Source organism: Labrus mixtus, chromosome 19, assembly GCF_963584025.1.
Source record: "Labrus mixtus chromosome 19, fLabMix1.1, whole genome shotgun sequence".
NCBI lineage: Eukaryota > Metazoa > Chordata > Actinopteri > Labriformes > Labridae > Labrus > Labrus mixtus.
In genome coordinates, this window is record NC_083630.1 from 7,971,957 (window position 1) to 7,999,010 (window position 27,054).

General features: G+C 42.9%; 1 protein-coding gene across 2 annotated transcripts in view; it reads right to left on the minus strand.

Moving 5' to 3' along the window:
• Positions 1-264: 264 nt before the first annotated feature.
• Positions 265-27,054, minus strand: part of znf438 (zinc finger protein 438) — a 46,531-nt gene continuing 19,741 nt past the window's right edge. For both annotated transcript variants that reach the window (XM_061064114.1, XM_061064115.1), the window contains exons 2-4: positions 19,149-19,245; positions 3,972-5,750; positions 265-3,788 (exon numbers count right to left, since the gene is read on the minus strand). In XM_061064114.1, the coding sequence (XP_060920097.1) occupies positions 3,191-3,788; positions 3,972-5,722 (2,349 nt within the window). In that variant the 5' untranslated portion in view covers positions 5,723-5,750; positions 19,149-19,245 and the 3' untranslated portion in view covers positions 265-3,190. The remainder of the gene's footprint in view (positions 3,789-3,971; positions 5,751-19,148; positions 19,246-27,054) is intronic.

Genomic DNA, 27,054 nt, shown 5'->3' on the forward strand with positions numbered 1-27,054 from the left:
AAAGGAGTTGAAATGGACTCCCTGACTTTCACCTGGATCTTTTGCAGAAGCAGTTGTGCTGTGCGCCAATTAGTGAATGTCAGTATGCTAAAACAGCAATAACAGATGGTAACACGGTACATCATCACATTATCATGTTAGCATTTTCTTTGTGAGCGGCTGATGTTAGCATTTAGCTGCAAGAACATCAGTATCTTATCAATAGGTCAAATCAAACAGGTACAATTAAGCAGGTCTCTGAATGCAGGCTGAACTTTACAAACATTCATTCTTGAATATGTCCATTTATTCCCATAATGTGGCTATCACAGTAAAATACAACATGTGACATAATATGTACAGTGTCAAACATTGCAATATGTGACTGCAGACAATGTAACATGTGTTTGGGTGCAACATGCTACACCTGTGCAATATAAGTCTACTATTTGTGCAATATAAAGAAAAGCTACCAAATAATGACAATATACAACACCACTGTCATTTTTGCCACTGTGTGTGTTCATACATTATGTGTGCACCCGTGTGCATGTGGTTCCTGTGGAATTATTCATCTTTTGTTCTATTATGTATTCTTCTGCTTTTTGTAATTCTTGTAACCACAGTTAGAAGGAGTCCAAGGACAAGTTTCCCCACAGGACAATACAAGTTTAACTTGTGTTATTATTTGCCTGTAGGATTTGTGATTGCACTGCACCCATGAAACTATTCAGCTTCAAATATAAATGAAAACAGTGGCAGAGGTGAGTGTTGCCAATGTAAAATACAGTTGTGACATACTGAACATAATTCACATACTCTGCCTTTCCTGGACTACCTGTGAAGGTTTTTTTTAAGTGGACAGATTAGAATAATAAATAGAATTGTTCTCAACAAAACATATCTTTATTCTCATAAACATCAGGTTCTTCAGGAACACAAACAGTCACAAGCACAAACATTTTCAGTCTTTTTTTTTGGACACAGAGTCAACATCTTAAGTGAGCAAAACACGTTATATCACCTAATGTGGGATTTTTCAGTTCCTGACTTGTGCTGACAGTAATGTAATGTTGTATTATCTGAGAAAAGGAGAGTCTGACCCTTAATTCTGTCACTTCCTGGTTTGCTACGAGGGCTTGAAAACAAAGGACAGTTCACTGATCAACACTGAAAACATGGTTTTCAATGAACCGTAGTATAGTAAACCAACTCAGTGCGACATGTCCACATCAGTGCTTTGCCCTTCATTCACAGTCCTACGTTTTGTGTCAGACACATAAGGGCAGCTCTGAATGGCTTTTGTTGCCTGTTTTGGCAATGATAAATACATCTTGTCCCCCCCCCCCCTCTACATGTGACAGAACAAAGCAGCTGATTCACTAGTTACTCTATGTAAATATATATAATTTTTCTCAATATATCTATATAGTCTATCTATGGAATATGTCTATGTAGCATACATATGTATGTATATATATATGTATATATATATATACTGTATATGCTTTTGGTAGGGTTTGTTGAAAACATTCAGGTACATTCACTTGACCCTGTTATGTTTTTTTTTTCTTCATACGAAAGATAAACACAGACAAATGTTAGCAGAGCTACTGGCCATGAAGTAATGGCCTCCCGACCAGGAAACAAGACATTTAGCATCCCCCAAATAAGAAGAAGCAAACAAAACACATTTCTCAATTCTGGTTCTTAAGGTACCAACAACAAGCATAAATATACTAAAAGACCTCTGTATTAATCTATAGTATAAAATAGCATATTTTTCTGGACTTGACAACAGTTTAAATTAGCTCTAATTATAGAGTCTGGATGTACATGGTTCCACAGGTGGGTACATGAGCTGGCAATAACAGGTAGGCGATACCATGTTTTCCTTTGCATCTTTACTAAGTCAACAAAAAGTACTCTGTCAGTGGTTAGAAAGCTTAACTGCAAAACTCACTTCTACAATCACTAGTGTGAATAGACCCTTGGCATATCACAGAATACACACATAGGCAATACTCAACAAGTCAAGGAGATAGAACTTGGCCTACAGAGGACTGCACTGACAATAAGCCACATTACGCATGAACACCGAGTTTTTTTTTTTTTCAGAAGGCCACAACACAACACTTGGTGCTGGTAAAAAGTGTTCCTTCATGGGTCCAAGTTGGCAGAGGACCCCAAAATTGCCCTTAATCACACTGGGAGATGTCAAGTCTCCAGTTTTAGTTAAAGAGCAATTCCAGGATTGTGTTGAAACACTGGTTTTGTTTTTCCCTGTAAAAGTCCAAGGCCAATCAATCAATTGTCTGCCAATGTGACAGTAGACAGTGTGCCCTTGTCCATAGATTTACATTTCTCAGTATCTTAAAAGGCCAGTAAACCCAGATTGATAAAAAATATAATTTCATTTTTCCCATTGTGGTATCAAACCATGCAGATTTGTTCAGTTGAATCAATAAGTGCTGTTTGAGATTGCTGCCTCTACCCAAATAAAATAAAGGTGATTGGAATTGTGTTGTTGTGCTCATACTATTAAAACATACTTTTTACACCCAATTCTGTGTAATTTCAGATTTTTTCCAACTTGGCAACAACTGACAGCCATGAATTGCAATGACTACATTTCATATCCAGGCTATCACCCTGTGTTGTTATCTTTCAATGAGGTGGAGGCAAAAAATGTCAAAAAACAAATGTCTGAAAAAAAAACTGAGCACAAACAATCGCATTTTCTGCATGGCTTTATATCACAAGAGAGAATTGCTTGACTGACATGACCAAATTGTTTAATGTGTCAGCTTGTTTATAAGATACCCTTTTAATAACATTTAAATAAGTAGTAGAAAAAATATTCCAACTGGAAATTAAATACAACCTCATAAGAGGAACAGAACAGAACAAAACAAAACAGTGCAATTAAAATATTGTGAAGAATGCTGTTGTTTATAAAATGGTATTTTGTGACCTAAAGAGAATATCCCTTATAAATTGTAACACAGAGATCCGTTTTCACCATTAGCTTAACTATTTGTTTCTTTTTCTTTTTAATTTCTTTTGGAGTGAGTCCCCTGCCTCACTTGGTGAAAGAAGAATCCAGTGCTAAAAGGCATAAGGGAAACTCTCCATCCCTGTGCTGCTGTTTGTTAACTCTGAGTGTGTATGGGGAGGTCCTACAGTAAGGGGCTCCCTGCCCATCCAAAAGTTAGGCTGGATAGTGTGGACTTGGAGCAGGAGTGTCCAAGTCCCCGTCAGCCTCAGCCTCCTCCTGGCCCGAGTACGAGCTCAGGGCATCCCAGAGCAGACCGGGCTGCTCACAGTGGTGGCGACTCCTCCAGTGTGCCATAACCCCCTCTTTAGTCTCCAACACCTCCCTGCAAAGCACGCAATTAAAGGACCCACCTGCTGCAAGGACCCCAAGGCTTCTACCGCTTTTTGGTGATGACGTGGACCCACTGTCCTCCCCCTCTTTTCCACATTGGTGGGACATGATGTGCCTCTTTAGGTTAGAGAAGGAGAAGAACTCCTCATCGCAATTGCCGCACTTCACCAGGTTGCGCTTCTCGTTGAGCTGCCGCCAGTAGTGTGCAGCGTGCTTCACTAGCTCATTCTCAGCTGCACGACCATCCCGTACAGGTTGGCCATCTTGGAGCTTGACGTGGACCTCCTCGCCATGCACATAAAGCAAGTGCATCTTCATGTCAGCAAACGTTGGAGTGATGGCCTGGCAGCGACCGCATTTGATCTGCAGCTCCACTGGATCTTCTCGATCCTGCTCTTCTGATGTTTCTGGCAGGTTGACCCTGGTTAGTATAGAAAATATAATGCTTTTTAACAACTACTTTTATATGGCTGGAAATAATTTGTCTATTCAGGTTATCAACCATTATATTTTGCATGGTAACATCTTTGCATAAAATATTCTAAGACATACATTTCACAATAAAGTAGTGTTCTTCAGTTAAAGTAATCAATAAAAATCTCACCCCTCTACGGACATATCATCCTCATGATGGCTGATGGACGGCTCCACTGTCAGCACCACCTTGTGGACCTCCCTCAGATGACTGAAGTAAACTCCCACATATCCAAAGGCCTTCTCGCAGAACTCACAGCCAAGGGACCGACGTGGGCGTACCTCAGAGTGGTGAAGCTTCATGTGGGTGCTCAGGCTACCAGAGTGAGCGTAGGCTTTTCGGCAGACCGGGCATACGTATGGCCGACTGTTGGTGTGACTGTTCATGTGGCTCTGAAGGTGATGCTTGAACTGAAAACAGCGGCTGCAGGTGGGGCAGCGGTGAATGGGACGGCTGCCAACAAATACTCTGGAGTGGGTGGCACCTCTCAGGTGGAGTGTCACTGGGGCTGGTTGAGGACAGTCCAGGGCCTTGGATGTGGTAGTGGTGGGGAGTTGATGATTAAGTAGAAGCTCCTGTTCTTGGCCATCTGGTGCGATGGCAGGCAAACTAACCAGTTGGGGAACTGTCTCCATAACCAACATGGGCTTTGGGCGGATGCTACGATACTTCTTCGAAATATCAACTTCCTTTTGTTTGGAACCTGAAACAACTGCTGGTGGTTTCTCTTGGACCCTTCTACGGAAGAAGGATAAGGAGCGCTTCTTTCTGGCCTCAAATGCCAAGATGTCTTCCATTGTCTTTCTCTTTCTTCCCCTCTTCTTGCCAGATGGTTTCTGGAGAGTCCCCAACACAGGCATTAGTGTGGTCTTGTTGTGGGTCAGGAGAGTGGAGTTTGGCACCTGGTTGTGACCCAAGGCCTCCGCAGTTTCGACAGTCTTGGATATAGTATCTACTGGGCTTGGAAGTCCTGCCTGGCCAGAGAAAGCCTTCTTCTCTGGGGACAGATTGAGCTTGGCTGCTGGGATGAGGGTGCTCTTCATTTTAGAGTAAGGTAGAATGGGCAGTTTACCCTTGGGTGGGGATGGGATAATCTGGACTGCTTTGCTGAAAATGGCTGGGGACAGGACAGTGATACTGCTCTGGGGCTGGGCTGCAGTAGGTTTGGACTGGCAGAGCCTCACTACAGTCTTAGTTTCCTCTGGAGATTTGCATGGTGAGCTCTTGACAGCAGCAGGAGAATACTGAAGGTTTTGGATAAGGCTGGTAGTAGGAGGTCTTTCAGAGCTGTCAGGTGCTCGTTCCAACTGTGAACCTGGGTACAGGACAGCATTGTCTGGGAGTAGAGCTGTGACAGAGATGTCCGAAGAGGCTGGGTCAATCAGAATTACCTGCTCTGAAGGCTCCTCTTTGGGCACTAGAGTTTCCTTAGTGTGCTTGGTCTCTAGTTGTTGTTTTTTCTTCAATTTTGATGAACCACTCACAGATGTCTGTGAGGGCACAGAAATCTTGGAGGCTGTTTTCAACTTGGCAGCAAGTGGTGGTGATTTGACCTTATCTACAGCCCCCTTGCTCCTGGCTGGCTGGTATCTTGGAATTGGCAACTTGAGGTTCCTTTGAATTGATGGGGTTTGTTGATGTTGTGGCTGCGGTGTCTGAGAGGAGACAGAAGGGGGCAGCGCCACCAGAGAGAAAGTGCCATCCTGACCTGCTATTTGCATCAGTGCATAGTTTTGTGGAACAATAATGGACTTGGGGCTTGGGGCGGTGGTAGCCTCTGGGAGGGCAGAGGGAGGATGGCAGGACAGGACAGCAGGTGAGGGGGAGGGCACCACAGCCGGGGCCTTAGGGGCGATGCTCCGGAACTGAAGGCTCTTCATCTTAAGGGCTGGACTTAATAGTTACCAACTGAAACAGAATCACAAAAGGAAACTAAGTTTATTATTTGCACACTATCAAGACTTTACAGCCTTAACTTGCCCTTGTAGCCCTAACTCTCTACTTCATCAACAAACATGGCATCTCTGTGTATGTTTGAAGTCTTATTTCATAAAACTGCTTCATAAGGACAATCTAGATGGCTATTTGACTTACTGTGGTGTCCTCTGCAAGCTTCCAGGATCATATGTATAAATGTGACCTCACTTCACAAGGCCTCAGTGTTTTTCTACAACCCCAGCAGCAGACAGGCAGAATTACAGGCATCTGCACATGTGTCACAAGCTGTCCTATTACCAATGTCTCTCTGGTCACACACAGAACACTCACTCTCCCCCAGGCTAAGGACAGACTGCCCCCTTTGATTTAAGCTCAGCATGCTGCCATGGTACATGCTGAGGCTCTTCAGGGGTTCCTCATACCCCCCCTCACTTCCTGGAAGGATCAGCCAGTGGAGCGTTAAAGCTGCCCAACGGCAGTATCTTTACCAGATGAAGAGGGGCTCCCCTCTTCACCTCCCCTCCCACTGACCAGTACTGCAACCTGGCCGGAGGCAATAGGGATGCCCCTGAAAAAAAGCCCCAGATATATTTTGTCATCCCCATCACAAACAATGTTTTAAGGTTCTCCAACAAGAATAGGGCTGTTTCACTCTCTGGATTACTATTCTGGGGTTGATACAAAATACTGCTTAAGTCTTTGGGGAACCTTTAACCTCAGAGTGAGGTTTTAAACAAGTCTATATTATCCAAATCTACCGTAGAGTTTCCATCCATCAATCAAAAGCCACAGGTATGGCTTTAAAAACAAAGGCAAAGCTCCCTTCATTTATATCAATACTGAATCTTTATATCAAAAGGAGGGATAGATTACAGCTGAATTCTTCAAAGGGTCTAATTGTAAACAGACTCTAAGGTTTGAAATTTCACATTATGACCTGACTTCAATTACAGCGTTTGATACAGAGTTCCAACTCCCCTCTGTAATACCAATCAGCATAAAGTGCAACAATCTGGACGTGTCATGAGGGCAAATATTTAACAACATAATTCCTCAATGCAAAAACTCTATTTCCAATCTTCAGAGTAGTCTGGGAAAGATTCTTTAAACATGCAGAAATTGAGAAGAAAAGAAAAAACAGAAAAGGGTATATTGTTTAACAGCTGGAAGTGTTTCTGTGCGGAGAGATTATTTATACAGTACCCCTACCGCATTACGACTCCATAAAACTGAAGGTATTCCTTCTCTGTGTGGATAGTTGACTCCAGTTTGACTGTGACTTTGGCTGAGCACAGAGTGGAATAAAACCATGGGATGTGTGTTCCTCTGGGTATTTGTATTTGGCTATAGAAGAATGGGACAGAGGCAACGCTTGGGGCTTTACTCCACCATGTGAAAGTTTACTGTTGGACATAGAAAAGGTGTGTATTAATAGATTGGGCAGCAGCCACAATCCTTGTGTGACAGATGATTAGGCGGATGTTATCTGACACCATGTAAGGTGGGTAGAAGGTGGAAGATAAGGCAAGAAGCCAATTACATCTTACACAAAGCCTCTCCTGACAATTTGACGTATTAGTATGTAACTGTAGTCAGCAAAGTGATCCTATATTTAATAAGTTCATGTACACCAATGTTTGTATCAGGTACTGTTCTTTAGGCACTGTGTTTACACACATTCTTTACACAGATGTTGGCATGTGGCAGGAGAAAGAAGGGAAGGGAAGATATAGGGGGAACTGGATATATATATATATAAATATTATTAAAATTATAACAGGTATAGCTTGTGACATATTAACATATCTAATTTGTGATGGTCTTGTATGCAAATGTCAACATGCTTTCAAGCTAATGGTTAGCAGGCAATGATTACTATGTTCACAGACCTAGCTTTGCATGCTTACATTTGCTTATTGCCCTTAACATATAATATCGCTGTGGCTCTGGCTGCTATAATCAGTATGACCTGATGATGGCAAAAGATAATGGAACCATCTGTCAACAATCAAAAATAGTTTGGGAACCATGACTGGTTTCTGCACTAATTAACACTGATCTGCTGTCAGCACTATATTTTCTGCCTTATTTCAGAATGGACCATACCAACTTGTGATGTGCATTTTGTAAATAATTGGTAAAAAGATGCTAATGCATGGTATGTCAGCCAGGATAGAGATAAAGCAATGTTAAGTGGCTAAAAATAACTATGTAAAGATACTGTCTCGTCAAAATTGTTCCCTAATAGGACTGCCCACAACAGGCCTAGGCAGGCTTACAGGTAAAATTGAAAACCTTTTAAAACTATGGCAATGACATTTTGTTTATGTACTAGAATATGGTGTTTTCCAAATACAGCTCGATTGGAAATGGACAATGGTTAGAAAAAGCTGCTAAGACTAGTTGATCCGTCACTCTTCAAACAACAGCAAGATTTTTCACAGTACAGCTTTTGACTGATCTCTACAAGGCCCAAAGGCTGCTGCTTTATCACACACTTCCCCTCTCTGAGTTCTGCTGCAAGAATTAAAACAGGTGAGAGTCAGTGATGATGTCACAGCCTCAGAATACTTCCCCCATGCTCTCATTCTGGAGCCCTTTTCAGACTGGGTTTCTGCAAAAGTGCCGTAACTAAGCTCGACCGTCATTACGTCTTGTACAAATCATATTGATTCTACGATGCCGTAATACTCTTGTCAAGTCACATTGCATTTCAGCCTTGCGGAAGCATGGCACAGTGGGAGCTCCACATACACACACAGCGCTGCGCTCCCCCGCTGGCTCAGCTGATCCTGTCCTGCCTCTGTAACACCTCTGTTACTACCTCTAAAGACGGTACAGAGGGGGGATCCTTTCATTTCCCTATTACAGCACTGCAACATTCAGATTTAAGGTAAAGTACAAAGACAAAAATATTGCGCCTTGAATTGGCAGTCTGAATAGAGCTTAGGTGCCCTGATATGTCTTTTACTCTGTAGTGGCTTCTGTCTAACCACTTGAACCAAAATGCCACAGTGCTTTGAAAATGGTCATCCTACAGACAAGTTTGTCCAGACTTAAAATTTGAAGGCATTTATAACGTTGAATAAACTTAATTTTTCTTGTCTATGGTCTCATGCAGGGAAGAACAAGTAACTGTACGAAAGATTTGTAAGACAATATAACAAAGAGACAGGTCTTTTAGCTGCTCTTTTGAAAAGTGTCTTGAATTCACATTCGTTTTAAATTGGCACTACACAAATAAAGATTGATTGATTGATTGATTGATTGATTGATTGAAAGATAAAAATAATCACACTGACAAACAACCCTCTTTTGAATAATAGTCATATAGTCAGTGCATTTGAACCCATGGACTACAGACTTCCCTCTCTTACCTAACTTCACTCTCAGCTGTTGACCACATGACAACACTCTTGTGGTCAGTGCTCAGTTGTTGACCAAGCTGCTCTGTGTTTTGAGTTTGGCTGGACAGAAGCTCTTTTCTGTGGACTCTAGAAACAGTCCTTGTCTTGCTCCTTGGTACATTCAAAGCTTGGGATTGGAATCATACCCGTGCAGAGATAAACAAGCTCAGAAACAAGACTGACGAGAATTTTTAAATCAACAGGTAAGATAGTAGGCCACTAGCAAAAGCTTTAGATGACCTTCACAGCACAGCTGTGTACAGGAAAGACCTGCCAGTCAACAATGGTAAAACACACACCCTGAGTTTGACATACTTCTTAAAGGCATTACCTTTGACTAAGAAATTGATTTTATTGCATTGGTTATAAAAGGGATTCTTTAAGCTTAACTGCAATTAAAGCTGGAGCAGGCAACTTACCGTTTCCAACTCACTTTCACTCCCATTCTTTTTTGCATGCTGGCTTATTCACAGTTACATAGACAGCTCTGCTCATCACAACAAGTGCACAGACAAAAAGACAGGTAAACATTGACGGAAAGGAAGGTCATGCAAAGATTTCATTTTGTCTAAAACAAATGATTGCAGGGACTATAACGGGCGTGCCCGGCCTGTGACATCTATGGATTGCAGATGTGAGTTTTTTTTTTTCTGTCAGAGAGTTTGATTTATTCACTGTTTTTGGGATGTCAAGAGACTTTCAACAGATCAAACGACAATGCTTCAAAAATAAATTGCCTACCCTAGCTTTAATGTGGTGAGTGAAGTTAGGCATGTGAGGGAAATCGGTAGACCATGGATTCAAATGCACTGACTGTTGTTCAAAAGAGTTGTTTGTGTCAATGTGATTTTCTTTATCTTTTGCAGTTATTTTCTACCCTGTATTATACCATATACAACAAATATATGTATATTTTACTCTATAAGTGTCTAAAAATCTTTTTTGCAGACATGCACAGAGAACTGCTGACCTGAGGCCTTAGCGGAACATCTTCAAAACATGTTCCCATTTTGTAATTGTTGGCTTTTGTTTGAAGAAAAAAATAGAGAAATCAACAATTAATATCCAATGCAAAGCATGTTAAAACTAAAGAGGTCACAATACTTTACAAATCATCTTTCAATTCAGCTATACATCATTTACTTGCATGGCTCAGGGGATACATTGATATAGCTTGTTAACAAAAGGTACAGTTTCAGTGTGTAACAATAACTTAAACTAAAACCATTTTATACCCAACAGTGAGTGCCATCTCACTGGCTCTGTATGGTTCTAAAGGGGTATAGATCACATTAGGGCAAAGGCAGAAATGCAGAGGGAGGTCACAGATGCTACTCAATCTGCCGCTGCATTTGAAACACCGACCACTCTAATCTGACGGGGGTCAGAGATCAGGGCGAGGGGTAACGCAAAAACCTGGTTTCTGCAGAGAATGGGAAAGGCAGAGAAGAAAAAAAAGGGTGAGGGGTGATCCACAGAGACAGATTATCAGGTAAAGCCAGAGGGGTGAGAGGTGAGGATCTGCTGTTTACGCTGGAGACAGGTCAGGGTTGAGCAGAAGGGCATTGCGGGGACGGCCAGGCATCCACCTGGAATGGAATGGAATGAAGTGGACTGAACAAGCAACACACACACACACACAAAAACAACTTCAGCTCACACCGTCAAACCTGGACCTGGGTCACATGTGGAGGTGATCGAGCCAAGACTGATGGGCTGAGCGGCAAAAACAACCTACCTATTGTTAAGCAGTAATGCTATTTAGTGAGAGGTGAAAGCACTGCTCTGGGAAATGTCAAAACATGGACAGCGCTGTGTTTGGGTAGCTTCTCTGATGCATTCTCTGCCTCTCTCCTGTCCTGCTTTACTGCCAGCTACGATTAAAACTGCAGAGTCCAGCGATTTGCTCCCAGTCTGTGCAGAGTGTGCCAGGAAACAGACACAGGACAACCTGGCCTGTCAGTCAGGTTTTGGACAGTGTTTGTTCAGAGCACACAGAAGAATAGAAGGTGCAAAAAATACATGCAAGTATGACTCCTCAGTGAAATACAGTACATCATGGTATTTGAAATAGAAGGGTCCAACGTATTCTGCAGAAGTGGTGCAGTTTGAAGCCTATGAATAATTTTGAATTGGACTTCCTCAACTTCTTAAGTGGACAACCAGATGAACTAAACCAGACATTTCTCCCATCATCATTTAGGATGAGTATGCCCAAGTCAGCCTCCCAAAGGGGTTCTGTCATTTTTATTGACAAAACTGTTCTTAGAAGTCCTTCACCTTCTTGAATTTCATCGTGAGGAAGAAGTGACAAGCGCAGAGTTCTATATATTGAACTATTTTTTTTTACCTGAGAACGCTGTGAGCACAGCACAAGAAAAAGTAGCCTTTTGCACTTAGGATGCTTTAACACCGATCTTCATTGGTTTTGTAGAGGAAATGGCCACAACCTGCACAGGAAATGCTGTAAGTGGACAAAGGCACTTATATTTGTATGCATCATCATGATAGTTATCTTCATTAAACAATATCTGCATATAAATGAAAAATCTGTCGGTTTGTGGACAATAGTTTGGTAATTATAATATTAGGAGTAATATTGAACAATCATGTGAAAGGATCTGGTTGCTGTGGGGAAAACAGTCTAGAAGAAATCAGCTATATTCCGATGACAACTTAGATCTTTATTAATCTTAAAATATAAATCTATCAAATCAGACATAAACCTTGTCTCCAGACTGCCAGCTCCATTTTCTATGCCTCAGGCTGCTGGTCAAACTATAAACAATATCGGGTTCATGGAAAAAAGGAAGTGGTGCCCCTTATCCTTTATTCGTTATCTGTTGGCTGCACCTGAGAACTGGACGAATTATCTGTTGCCCCCGGAGACCAAATAGTTTTCAGCCTTTAGAGCCATTGCCTTTTGAGACTATGATGAGATTTGATATCATTAGTGGCATGAATGATTTAAGTAGTGTTTTCATACTTGTACTTTTTTTTACACTTTTATTTTTCTGGAATGAGCAATAAGAAAAACTACAACATCACATCTGTATTGTGGGTGCATAAATAATTCAAGTTTGGTTGAGGCTACATCCAAACCAAACTCCCTGTTAAGTCTGCAGATCGGCCACTTTAGGCCCCGTGTGGTCTGGTTAAATTGCAGGTTTGCGAAGCATTCGGGACGTCAGAATTCTCAGCAATGTGCTCGCAAAGTCTGAAAGTCTGCAACACCGTCCAAGTCCACACTTTGTTTCCAGCCCTTTTTCTCTTGTGGTGAGTTTTAAAGAATCATATCTGAAGTGTTTTAAGGCCGAGGAAAGAGCAGAGAAGTGTGAGGTTTGTTATCTCTCTTGTAGGTGAGAGCATTGCTCATCTGGGACTGAAAGATAGAGCCTGGAGATGGAGGGGGGGATCTGTGTGTGTGTGTGTGTGTGTGTGTGTGTGTGTGTGTGTGTGTGTGTGTGTCTGATTGAGTGTGGATCTGGGAGGGAGGACTAAAACCCAGCAGAGGCCAAGCTCCCCCAGGTTTTAGCCCAGATGAAAGGCCAGGATCTGGGCTAGATAAGAGGGCAGATCACGGGGGGTCGGGGCCAGCCGGCTGTGAGAAGCCATGTCCAGCGGCCATCTTTCTCAAATCTCCTCCCTGTCTCTCTCTCTCACGAACACACTTTCACAGCATGGGAGGGGGGGGGGTTAGTAAACCTGAGAGAGTTGGAGAGGTATTTAAAAACATTGAAATGTTCTTTATTCTTTATATATAAGGAAGAAACACTGTGAATCCGCCTGTCTGAGGAGATATGAAGCTCATCCCATTAGTTTTGTCCTCCTGAGTGAACTGAAGTGTTATCTGTGCTCGATTGCTTCTCCCTGCACGCATGCTAACTGCTCATCTTTGCTCTCAAGCCTAAGGTGTACAAGTGTGTGTGTGTGTGTGTGTGTGTGTGTGCGCAGACGAGGTAGAGTCGGGAGCGAAGGCGGTCATGGGGAAAATGAAATCAGTGTTTGCAGAGGTCCTTGTTTCATCTCAGAGCTCTGCTGCATGAGAGGGCCAAGGAGTGGGAGAGGAGGGGCACACACACACACACACATACATAAATACACACACACACATACATAAACACACACACACACACACACACACATACATAAACACACACACACACACAAAACTGGTGATTTAGTAGCTACTCCCCTTACCTCTTCAGCGACCCACAAAAAGGTGTTCCAAGAGAGAACATTACAGCAACATATGGTATTCATGGCATGCGCACAAACACACAACCATATGTCATCCACTGTCACCTGAGCAGATCAATGCAGGGAGAAATCCATTCCAATTAGGATCCCGCTGCTCTGCCTTGCATGTGGATGTAGATGAATCGATATTGAAATCCCACAGCTAACCTGCCAACCCTCTTAGAGAATGAGCTGAACTCAAATCCTTGATGTTTGCTTTCATTACTTACTTAGAAATAAGGACATTGATTTAATAATCACTTTCATTTGTATTTAAACACTTCTCTCGGTATGAATGTTCCGCAGCTAAGCAAAGCGCGTTCCTTCTGAGAGGATTTCAGGATCCCAGGTGTGGCGGGCCCTTATAGATCTCATCAGGAGCACGAATAGAAATCACAGATGTCAACATTTACTTCTTTTTTTTAAACAATTCAAAGCCAACACATTCCTATTGTAACTTCAACTATACCATTTCTATTTGTCTATATCAACAGTTCAATTCTTACTAGAGTACATATCCATTCATTAATATCTGCATATGTCCTTGTTACAGATATAATTTTACATTTCATTCTGACAAATGAAAACGGATTTATTTTTTATGTCTGCTTGGGAATCAGAGTTTAATTACATTTTTCTTAATTTATTATAAAAAAAATATTAATAGTAACATTAAAAAAGTTACCCAGTTAAAACTGGTTTACAGCATGTTCAGGGGGGGGGGGGAGTATGCCATTCATGAGGAGATGTTTATATGCCTGCTTATAATGCCTAACTGAGGTTGTTGTCCTAATAATAATAATAATAATAATAATAATCGGGGACCTCATTTCAGACTTTAGTGTACGTATGAACGACCTCTGACCATAGCTGTTTTTGTAAGCCTGTACTGGGATTATTGCTTGCGAGTGATCTAGTGATGCGTTCCTGAGTGCTGGAGACGAGCTATGGTTATGGATCTGACAGTAAAACTTAATGGCCTGAATGTTTGTATAATTAGAAAGTTAATGCATATATATTGACGTTGGGATATGTACAATTGCTCAGAAGTTTATTTTGAAAATCAAAAATGGAATTATTGCTCGTCAAAAATTGATTGTAGGTTTCCAAATGAGGAACACTGTATCTAAGTGGATTGTTGATCAGTCACTGGAAAAGATACTGTTGATGTATAAAATGGGGAATAATGTTTTTCACAATCCTTTAATTTCCCTTGCACGTGTCTCTTTGTGTCAGTCTGAGCAGACTTCATGATGTACTTGTTTTGTAGTTTTAACCCCTCCTTACTTTGTTTTCTTCTTCTCTGGTAATTACTATATATTCATATTTTATCACAAAAGATATTAAAAGATTTTTAATGGTCTTAATGCCCCCCCGACATGCTGAAATGTAATGTTCTCTAGAGTAAACTAAGTTGCTGTTGGTCAGTTCAACTGGATATTTGTTCAAAGGCTTCACAGTATCGGTGGTCAGTGCAGACGAGCTGGATCTTCAATTAAAACGAGGCGCTGCCCTTTGAAGGCAGGATGCTGTAAACCCCTGACAACCAATCACCTTTGACCTGATGTCCAACAAGGCCATGTGTCATCCCCAGGAAGCTGTAATGTCTTCACCCAACCGTACTCACACATGAACCAATTGAGCAGAAGACCGCACACACAAACACACAAACACACAAACACAAACACACACACACACACACACACACACACACACACACAAACACACACAGTCACACGCACGACATGGCTGCCGGCTCTGAGTGGCATGGACGTAGAGCCGAGGTGACAGCAGTGTGTCAGAGTGTGTGTGCGCATTCAGAGGTGTGTGTTCAAGGTCTCAAGTGTTAACATGCTCCTCCCCCCCTCGGGCAGCCAGCCCCGTGTCAGCCTTCCAGACTCTGCTCAACACTAAACCTTTACCTGACCTTTCCCTCTGCTCTGACATTTGGACCCCGGTGAATAGGTCAAACAGCACTAAACAGTGGTGGAAAAATGGAAGCAAGCTGAAGGAGAAAAGAGGGCAGTCAGAGCGGAGCGGTGACAACAGATGGCAAATGTGTCGGAAAGACCCCAAAGTTCTGATGCGACTCAAATTCCCAGAATTTTGTTTCAGAAAAGTGCAGTCACTGATGTCAGGAAGTTTCTGAAGCACATGACGTAAAAATCTTTTGCCAAGATAGCAGACAGAGCCTGATGCTTTAATGGCAGTTATTGTCATTTTATCAATGCTACATTGATTGGATGTATTGACAGTATTGTTAATAATAGTGACAAAATGATGAACAAAACAGCTGAGAAGAACAAACTGGTGGTGACTCACGCTTGAGGTGCAGTGACTTCTCCTGAATATTATCCGCTTGGTTCACACATTAGTTCCCCCCGACTCATGTGGGTATTTAACCAGGGGGCTGGCAAAAATTCTGGATCCAGTCGGGGTGAAAAATGTGGCTGTTTGCGTTCGTACGAGCAGCTCGCCCCCCAAAGAATGTGGGGAAAAGAACGTGATTTTTGTGCCTGTGTAAATAGGGCTATAGACTTAGTGATGCCTCTGCAAGCTCGACTGGGACACCAAGAAAAACACCTGCGCTCCTGGTCCCACCTTAATGATCACTCACTGCAATGGGAGAACTTTAATGGGGCACTGGAAGGAAGGAAGCTGCCAGCTTGCTAATTTTAGACACTCTGCATCTCAGATGAAACGCAGGAAAAGGCAAAGGGGAGGTGTGGAGGGGCGGGAAAGTTCTCCATCTCTCACTTTCATGACTTTCGGTATCATGTCTTTCTCACTTTCATAACCCCCTGCATCCACTATGAGAGAGTCTCATTGCTCTTTGATTCTCTGACTCGTTTCTCCCTCTCTTCCTGTTCCCAATCCTCCTTCTCTCTCTCGCTCTCTCTTCCTCTTCCGATCTTTCTCTGTCTCTTCACCTTGTTTTTTTTTCACTCCCTTTCATTCTCACCTCCCTCCCCTTCTGTCTGTACCTGAGTAAATAAACAGTGTTGTGGGGGATGCTAATTAGAGCAGGTTCAGGGACGTGATGAGCCAGGAGACAGATAAACAGCAAGGTGGGGAGGAGAAGAGATGAGATGAGAAGGAGGGGGGGGGGAAGGAGGGGTGGAGGTAACCCACCCCAAGGGCAACACAACACAGACACAAACACGTCATCTTAGCGGTGAAGGACAGACGAGAGGGGTTTTGGCTTTCAACCCAATGTAGGGTAGCTTTGAAAAGATGAGTGTTAGTAAGGTGGAGGATCCACGGTGCTGAGAAGGAGCGAAGTGCACTCAAAGACAAGGGCGCACCTGATGGAGCTGAAGCCGTGATGGGAGGATGAGGAAACATCATGCAAACGTCCTTAATGATGGCAGCTACTTTAGAGCAGAGGTCCACCGGTATAAGATCAAAAGAATATGCAGAGGATTCATACCGGTCTTGCCTTGTTAAGGTGAGCCTGAGCCTCTGAAAGCAGGTCAGTGTGAGGCAGCTTATTCTTATTTAACATGAGATGGCCTTTCTGGAGGGAATACACGGCTGGACGCGAAGGTGAGAGGGCAATGTTACCAACAAGGATGCTTACACTCAGAGACTCTGATAACACTTGTACCTTAGATTGAATTCAGGTCACCTCTTAAAATAAATATCTGCATGACCTACATTATATGACAACAGAACTAAAGACGCAAGACTTGGAAACAGTTCTGAGTGAAGTTACAAATATGAAGACTTAAACCCATAACCTGGGATTTCCCACATCCTGGATCTCTCTTGGAATCACTTCATTTTTGTTGCTGCTTTTTGCTGAGCAGGGGCTTCATGTGATATCATGTGCAGGGACCTGGATCTATATGAAGTTCTTGGGACATTATTTAACCCAACTAAAAAAAATTTCAAAAATAAATGTCCTAATAAAAGGATAAGCGCTCAGTGAAGACATCCCTCATCCCAATGATGCCCCTTTGGCCTACTGAAAAGTTACATAACCTACCTTATGGCCCCTTAGTTGCCACCACAACCTACAAAGTGATGCCACCTTAAAAAGGCTCAGGCTCTGTTTCTGCGAGCTGGCCATTTAGGGCGCACTCACACTAGCAAAGTTGTCTCGTACCGTCCTTAAGCACGATTGCCCCCCCCTCCCCATTCCCCCCACAAGTGTTTGATAACTGCATTTGAGGGATCAAAGCAAACAATTTGTCCATCTCTACAGATTGAAGATAGATCAAAGAAAGATATCAGATGATATATCGGTATCTGATTTTTTTTCCATCCCAATATCGGCCCCAAAAATCTCATATCGGTCGGGCCCTAGAGAAAATCAGTCATTGCTTGAAATTCCATATTTCTCAAAATAGAAGCCACTAAAATGGTCTGCACACTCCCCACGTCTTCTAATTACTACAGTTGCATGCTTGAAACCATCTTAAAACAGTGCAAAACAGTTATTTATAATCACTTGTATTCTAATTATTATATCCTCATATATATATATATTCAGTACTCTGAGCTGCTCCAGTAAAGTGGCTCGGTGGGCGACAGTGCTGTGCTAATAAAAACAGCTCGACAATGTGTTTAACTGTGAATAAAAAAACAGGGCGCTCCGGTGAAAAAACACTTCTTTCTTCGCTTTTGTGCCTTGACATAGTCTCCCAAAATATGTTTTTCTCGATTCCTGAAGTTTGTTCCTGACGTCTGCCTGACTGTCTGTTGTATCTCTGTCCACAGATTGAGCCTCTGCTAAGGTGTCTTTGTCGGGTTATTAAAACTGTAGGAAACTCTGTCTGGCAGGATCAAAGCCAGCCGTGGACTGTAATGATCACTGATGCTGCTGTTAAATTAACCAGACGTGAGCGCTGTTCACTCTAATGGGGGAATTTTGGCTCTGCTGAGAGAGGCAGTGGACCAGGTACAGGAGTGGACAGAAGACAATGTTAGCAGATCGTGTAAACACCGTCTTTAATGTTACTCCGAGATGTTTCATGATTAAAAAGACTTCTTATGATCCCAGATTAAAGGCAGATTGGTAATGACAGGTGCGGGGGAAACCTTGCCGTTACAAGGACTTGCATAAGCTTTTAATCTCACGTTAAGTCCAGCACAAACACTGATGAAGAGACGGAGAGAGCGGAGGGGATCACGATATATCTCGAAGAGATAGCAGAGGAGAGGGGAAATGGAGGGAAATGTGATGGCTGGATAGATGAGCTATTTTTATAATGAGGTCAGAGTGAGCTGTGGGATTTCATCCTCCTGGGAGACACACACACACACACACACACTAACACAGGAGAATTGTAGCCATGTATCACTCCTGCAGAGAGGGGCTGCCTCTGTCCACAGGAAGAAGAAAAGGAGGAGCAGGAGGAAAACCCAGACGACAGAGAGGTTTTTAGTCATAAGCTGATAGGTTGGAGTGATTTCATGTTCTCCCTCTAGTTAAAAAGCATCAGGACTTCTTCATTATTAAACAAGAATGACGTTTACTCATCTTGCCTTTGCTTAAGAATATACACATTCCCCCAGTCCCTACTGCAAACCCAACTCTCTTTAATAATTCCTGTAACACGACAACAGAAAACAGTGCCTCTTCTCTCCAAACACCTTTTTACCTATACCCACATTCATTCACTCAAGAGCTATCCTGATTCAATTTCCCTCTGCGGGATCAATAAAGTGTATCTGATCTCATCTTAAAACAACAAAGGTCAAACCAAAAAGTGCTTACCGATTGGATGATCCCGCCTCCTCAGCTGCTCCCTCACTCCTCCTCTTTCAGGGTGGTGCCCGGGATGTGGTCCTGCCCCCCCCTCTCCACACTCCCCCTGTAAAGACATCAAACACCAACACTTATAACAATTTGTAATGGAGAAAAACACAAACTGTCAAAGTAAAAACATTCATAAATCTGCTGTTAGAATGGAGTCCCAGCTGACAGAAGAAAATTACCTATACTTCATAATTTACATGAATAATCAAAGTGGAAATGATAGAAAATGTATTAAACTTCAAAAGTTTAAGTCATACATCTTTTAAATCAGTACATGATGAGTAAATAAGAACTTTCATTGTATTTAAGTGCTCCAAATTTCTACTCCATAGTATATCCTGTAGGTTTTGGGTAGCCCTGATGTGCACCAACTCAAAAATATGACTACTCATTGAAACGGCACAAACTCAAGCCCTGTGATTGGACTGCTGGGAAGCATCTTATTTCCAGCATTCACAACATTTCTGACCTTGCTGCTCTTTTTAAATCTATGATTTTGTAACCCATCAGTTGAATCTAGTTCATACTCGATGCTTTCACTCGAGGCGTAATTCCCTAAATTCCAGGAAGCATTTCGAGATAGGTGCAGGGACTCTCATGTGATCCGTCTGCATCATTAAGAAATGTTAACAGGGTGCTACAACACAGTATATTCAGACAGCAGCTATACAGGACTGACACTAACAGTGCTCTGCATGGCCTGTTTCACAAACACACCTTACAAACTCCCTCTCTTGTACCCTCTTGCTCTCTAAATGCCTGTCGCTTTGGCCCTCCATTAAGCCGAGCGAGCGCTCATTTAGCCCGTGTCTCTGCAGTTGGGGACGCAGGCTGCCCACTCAGTCAGATCCAGCCGTATTAAATAAATAAGGAGCGCTCTTCTGTGTAAATTATTCATTTAACACGCCTTATCCTCTTCCAACAACCTTGTTAGAGCAACTCAGGAGTGGAGAGGAGGGTGAGCGCGGGGGGGTGGGGGGGGGGGGGGGGGGGGGGGGGGGGAGCAGAGGGGACGAGGCAGACACGGCGGCTCATGTGCGACTCAGCAGAACCTGTGGTGCATCTCTAAGCTCTCTGGGCGTTCAGTCGTAGGCGGGGGGGCTAATTCGCCCTGACACCTCCTTTGTTTCAGGGGGGAAAAGAGCTGCATGCACACAGCTACACATTTACTCCCATGCACACACACATTTGAGCACACACAGACATGCACAAACTTAGAGAGAAAGAGCAAAAGAAAGGAATTTTCAGTGCATATTCATAGAATAATCATTCTAGTTGTCTGGATAAATTATTGAGAAACAGGAGACTGGGACACGCGAGGCTGGAATGCGGAGCGTTTTTTTTCTTCTTCTTTACGACCTGAACTCAAATAAGACAACACAGCAAGTCATCCACTCCAAACAAGCTGATTCTAATGAGCCGGGATGGGGACGCGTAGAAAAATGCTTATTGTGAAGGAAACAACAGTTGTGGAGATTAACCTGGAGGACAAATGCACACAGCACCCGATGTTAAAACAATGTTGCTTCATGCCTCTGAACTGTAACTGTATTCAGGGCAAATGTAGAAAAACACATATTCAAGGTGAATAAAGTTGTACTATAATAAAAATTTATTCCAAAATCATGCACGTACACAAAACTCTGATTTAAATATTTAAGCTCCCATTAAGGGAAACAACTTTCATATTCAACAGTGCACAAATTACAAGTCAGAAGTCAAACAAAACTTTGCTTTTTATACTCTGTACAACTCCAGTGATGCTGAAGCATTAAGCTTCAAAGGTCAGTGTAATACACTCCAGGTATGGTGGGGGGAGATTATGTGCAAAAGCTTAAAGTCTTAGTTAACATGATTTACCTGCAACTCCAACCTCTCCTGTGATCACAATGAAAGCTTGTTTAGAGAGGAGCATGAAAACATTAAAAAAAGAAATGTAAATTCCCCTTCCTCTTTAGCCACACCTACAGCCATACGTCAAATAACAACCAACGGGGAGGGAACAGCTGAATGTGAGTGGGAATGAAATGGTTAATTCTCAGACAGTCCTAGGATCAGCCCGACACAGACAGAACCTGCCTCCCCCCCTCCTCTCCCCTCTCTCTATCTCTTTCTCTCTCTCTCTCTCTCTCTCTGTCTGTCTGAGTCTGACTCCAGCGTTCAGCCCCAGAGCGGGAGGTTGTTATGTCAACTCTGACAGTGCTCATTACCAGCCTCTACGCTCTGAATTGGAGTTAACAGGCTTTGGCCCGGGCAGAGGCCAGCTAGACCCGACTGCTACAATGGGATCAGTGTGTGTGTGTGTGTGTGTGAGTGAGTGCTGGGAGTTAATCACAAAACACTCTTTCATTTCTAAATCACACCCTGAGGCCACTGTACATTATGGTGGCACTGATGCACAATGCAAAGTGACATCTACTGCTTATTTCCATTTTCACACACAAACTCCTCCATATGAGACGTGATGGCAGCTTCCTGCTACCAAACAGCTTCTGCTTCAGTTTGTGCCACTGTTGCATTCATATTGTGACCGAAGCGGGAAAAGCTCTGAGAGTGTACACAGTGCACAGGTAAAATTATAAAATACTTTTACAGTACCACAGTCCGATCGACCACGCCCCTAATTATGCACAACTTTTATCCTACATTAAATCAAATCAGGTGAGTTATTTAAAAAAAAAAAACACCCCTGTAGAGAGTGTGCCAATAAAGACATTAACCAGTCAGACCAAATCAAATTTTTGTACCAGGCTGTAAAAATATTTATTTCTGCTCTCAAAATGGACATTTTAATATGGGTTGTGTACATATCTTAGAGCCAGTCCAAGTGGACAATTAAGGAACTGCAGTTTTTTTTTACCGTTTCATTTTTCACCAACAGAGGTTGCCCCTTGATATAAACATGAAGCTGCTGTCTATGTTAGTCGCCAGTCAGCGTAGAATGAGATACATCTCTTTTTAAGAGTGTTAAATGTGTTAAAATTACAGCATAGATTTAAAGTGTTTAAATAGTCACTTTACATATCGGACAGCTTATTTAACAGTTAAGAGTAACAGCTAACTTGTTAGAAATTAAATGGTAAATGTAAAATGGACTTGAGCTTGTATATCACTTTTTTAGTCTTCTGACAACTCAACGTGCTTTTACACCAGGTCACACACACCTACCCATTCACACACTGATGGTAGAGGTTGTAAAGTGACCATCAGTATTAGATAATCTTACACACTTACATGCCGTCAACAAAGCAGTGGGAGCAACTTGAGGTTGCCCAAAGACACTTTGGACATGTGGCTGCAGGAGCTGGGGAACGAACCCCTGACCTTCCGGTTGAGAGACGACCGACTCTACCACTGAGCCACAGCCACACTTTGATTTCACTTATTTTATTAAAGAGTCTTGTGACAACATTTGTTATAAATTGACACTATACAATGGATTGATTATGAAGCACTTTTCTAGTCTGAGGACACACACACAAATATGGTGCCAAGCTGCCCATCAGATACTTACACACACACTACACACAGAAAATGTGTCTGCCATGTTTCGGTTGTTAGCAGTTACTTGATGCTATAGTAATAGTCATTTGTCCAGATGTACATAAAAAGCAGCATAAAGCTGTCTTTTTTTATATCCTTTAAAAACAGTGTTAAACTGTCCTGTGAAAAGCCTGTCTGCTCTCCTGCTGCTATCAGGTGTCTCTTTGGGCCTCGATGTTATCCTCAGACTCCTGCTCCTCCTCTCTGAGGCCGGTAAGCTCCGAGCAATGTCAATGATTACACTTGTGATTAAGGCTCTCCACTTCAAACGGCCTGATGTTTACACAGGCTCTGATATGGCGGAGGGGATAAAGAGCAGGTAGAGCTCTGTGTTTGTGTGTTTGCCTTGATGGGAGGATGAATGTCATTACGCCCAGGCTCTGTGGACACACAATCATAACGAGATACAGAAAGTCATTCTGCATATTACAGCAGCTCCATCCCAGAGCTGTCACTCCTCCTCCTCCTCCTCCTCCTCCTCCTCCTCCCCCTACAGAGGCCTATATACACCGCATTGTGTTTCGCTGAGGTATGAGGCTTTACATTGAGAATGAGGGCAACATTTAGACAGGAGGAGAGAATTATCTTCAAGGCTGACTTAAGAACTTTGCTGGTTTTGCAACAGGCACTGTAAAAAATATTACTGAAACATTTTAAAGCTAGATTTCCATCCGATTATTTTGTTGGGAAGAAACCGCGCCAAGCCTTTAATGTCTCACCGGCCGCTTGTCTTCATCGTCAGATCTGCTGCATGTCAGAGTACTTAATAAACAGGCTGCTTTTTCCATATGTTTTCATCTCAGACAGAATGAGAAACACAAAAGTGTGAGGTGTCCCACAGCTGCAGCACTGCAACCTAAATTAGCCCGGACCACATGAAAAGCTGTCGTCTCTATTCCAGGCCGGGGCGGGAAAATTACAGCCCTGCTCCCTCTACTCTAGCATTAAACCTCAATTAGTGCACAGCTACACCAATGATGTCATCGCCGAGAGACCTGAGAGCCTTAAAAATAAGGGGTACTTTGCTTTACATTGAAAAGAGGCTCGCGACTGATCCACCTCAAACTTTCAGGTCTCATCTGAGAAGCTCAGCGGCTTTGAAAAGTTTATTTCATCCAACTGGTATGAAGAAGGTGTTCTTCTTTTGATATGCCGTGAAAAAAGAAAAGCACAAGAACCTGTGGCCCGCTCCGGCTAAATTTACCAGGAATTTTAATCCTTAGTCGTGACTGAGGTTTTCCCAAGAGACTAGAGGTCAGTGAGGTAGGACAAGAAAAACTCCAGGTTGACCTCCAGCGACCTGGCAGGAGAGAGATGAAGAGGATGAAGAGGAGGAGGAGGAGGGTGACGGGGCCTGGCTCCTTTCCAAACACTGACACTGTTTTTCTTTTACTGCCCATTCCTCAGAAAACCACTTATATTACACAACAAACACGCATACTAAGATGGTGAGGAACTTTCACTCATTACTTCAAACTTTGAGCTTCAGGTTTCATCTTTGGTTCAGTGTTTTAATACATTTGTCAGACACTCTATTGAAGATGTAGTCTGGGTACCAATAAGCTTCACTTCACACACACAAACTGTACAAAAAGGTTAATTTATTACTTATATTTGTAGTCTCAAATGTGTAAGGGTGATTTCCAAACAACCAGAGGTGTAGCAGCCTTTAAATAAGGGTATATCTGTCCATATTGAAATGCACAGATAGAAGAAATATTGTTCTTGATTTACTTAAAATGTGCGGAATTAAATGTGTAGTTTTATTGTATAGCCAATATATTTTTCATTGCCATCAGGACCTTGTCAGGCAAACAGTAGCCATGCTAAAAACACAAGCTGACTGGATATAAAGGATACACCAATCCAAATTGTCCATACTAAATCAATGTCACCTGTTCTGCACAAGACTGTGCAAGTATTTCATAGTTGGGCCCGACCGATATGGGATTTTGGGGTCAGATACTGATATCAATATTAGGGAGACAAAAACTCTGATACCGATATATTGGCCGATATCTTTCTTCGATCTATCTTCAGACTCCACTTAAGAAAACTAGGGTTTAAATGATTTGGGGGGAACAATGACAATGCCCTATTTTTCTGATATTTTGGGATAAAAAAGGGAAATTACATAAGCTCAATTTTGGGTTGGGAATTTTCTGATTTCAAATCTTAACCGCCTCATCACACGCTGGGTACAGCCGTCTTACAGCGGCTCGGAAAACATACTTTGATATAATTTGGTTATATTGCACAAAAATGTAAAGGAAACTATTAAGCCGTATCAATAATGTAGTGGACCAATAAACAGAATCAATAAAATAACTTTCCACACTCTTCGAACAATACTCTTTTCCTGCTGTACGAATGCTCTCCCTGTTAGACTTTGTTATAGAAGGTTATAATGCTCAGATCTGAGCACTTACTCTTTTGAGGACAAGGTCTCCATAACACAAAAATGGGCAAAAAATACAGAAATAGGACCGCTAAGTAGCTATATAGCAGAATTATCCTCTAAGAGAGCTCTAGGTCTCCAACAATGGAATGAAACCCTGGACACAACCCTCCCTGCTTGGATACTGTAGTCTGAAGTCACTCTTGCTGCAGGGTCACTGTTCCTTGATGTTGTACAAAGGAGGGAGCACCTCTCAGCATGGGAACGCTCCCAGGCACCACCTCGTACCTTTCTCCTCTTTATTACAGAGAAGCTGTCTGAATTATGCATCGCACCTCCCAGCAAACTTCTCACCAGTCGTCAGAGCGAGCTGCCCGAGGAGCGCAGGTTTGTCTTCGGTGTACCTCCACCTGAAGAGACGGATGGCTCTCACATCTTCAAAGAGAAGTCAATCACGCCATAGATTGCTCGTACCACCCAGTGGGTTTACAGAACTTTTACTCCATCTCTCACAGGTGCAGAGAAAGGGGATGGGGCCCACATTTCTCAGAAAGTGGAACAGGCTTCTTTTTTTTTTTTTTGAGCTGAGCTCCGACAAAAACTTTAAGTAGGAGTAGGTGGGGGCGGTGAGGGAAGGGGGGGGGGGGGGGGGGTTGTCGAGATCAAAAGCCTGTGAGTTCCTGGCGAGCGGACCCAATCAGCCGAGAGGGCCAAGGAGAGGAGGAGAGACAAGCGCTTCCCTTTTAAATTGATCCCACTGAGACCCTCAAGGTTCCCCTCGCAGGACTCGCAGAAAAGCGATAAAAATCTGGCCCTGTGGATCTGACGAGGAACTGGGAGGGGAGCCGGCGAAGAAGAAAGACGGGTTTCGGGGGGAGAGGCACAGAAAGAACAGAGGCGAACCGTGGGGGAAAGAGGAGCCAGTCGAGGCAGATCAAGGGGAGACGAGGGAGACGAGGAGGGTGGGCTTACTCGGCGAAGGTGCATCCAGGCAGCGTTGTGTGCCAGAGCAAGGGGAGGGGGTGGGGGGGGGACTGCTATCAGCTATCAAACCTGTGTTACACGTCTGATCATGTGCTCAACCAATCAACCACGGGTGTATCTTTATTCTGCCCGGTCTTGGCGGCTCAGACTTTGGATCGCTACTCGCTGGCCTGAGATCAGACTCTGGACGAGGCCCGTGTCGTTATCCTCAACATGTCGGGCCTCAAAGGAACAAGCACTATCAGAGCAACCCAGAGACCCCGCAGCCTGCCAGACACACCGAAGACCTGCCCAGTCACCCTAACCAGCGCACACACAAACACACACACAGCACCTTGATGTTGGTGTGTGTATCCTCTACAACTGCATGGATGTGTTGTACATTACAAAGTCAATATCAAAGGGACTCCACAGTCAGTGAAAGAGCAAACATCTACAACAGATCACTGTTCAGCTGTCAGATGTCATGACTGACCCCAAAGAGGAAACGATATATCCATTGGGTTTAACAAGAGAAGCAACAATAAATGGGTTGGTTTTCAGTGAATATATGAATTAACAACTATTTTCTTGATTTCTTCATTGGTTTAAGTACTCTTATAATTTTTAGTCACATGAGCGGCACAGAGGCTTGGAGGGCAAAAAGAGTTAATCAAAGTAGCACACCACCACTAAACTAGCGCCCGACCGATATTGGGATTTTTGGGGCCTATACCGATATGTGGGAGAGAAAAAAATCTGATACCGATATATCGGCAATATCTTTCTCTTTCTCAGTTCTATAAAATCTGTAGCGATAGATAGATATAAATTTACACTTTTAATGCATTGATCCCTCAAAAGCAGTAATTTAACACTTGTGGAAAAGATATACATTATAACAAAGACAAGACGGTCACTCAACTGGAAAGTAACTGCACATGTCCGTGCATCACCACT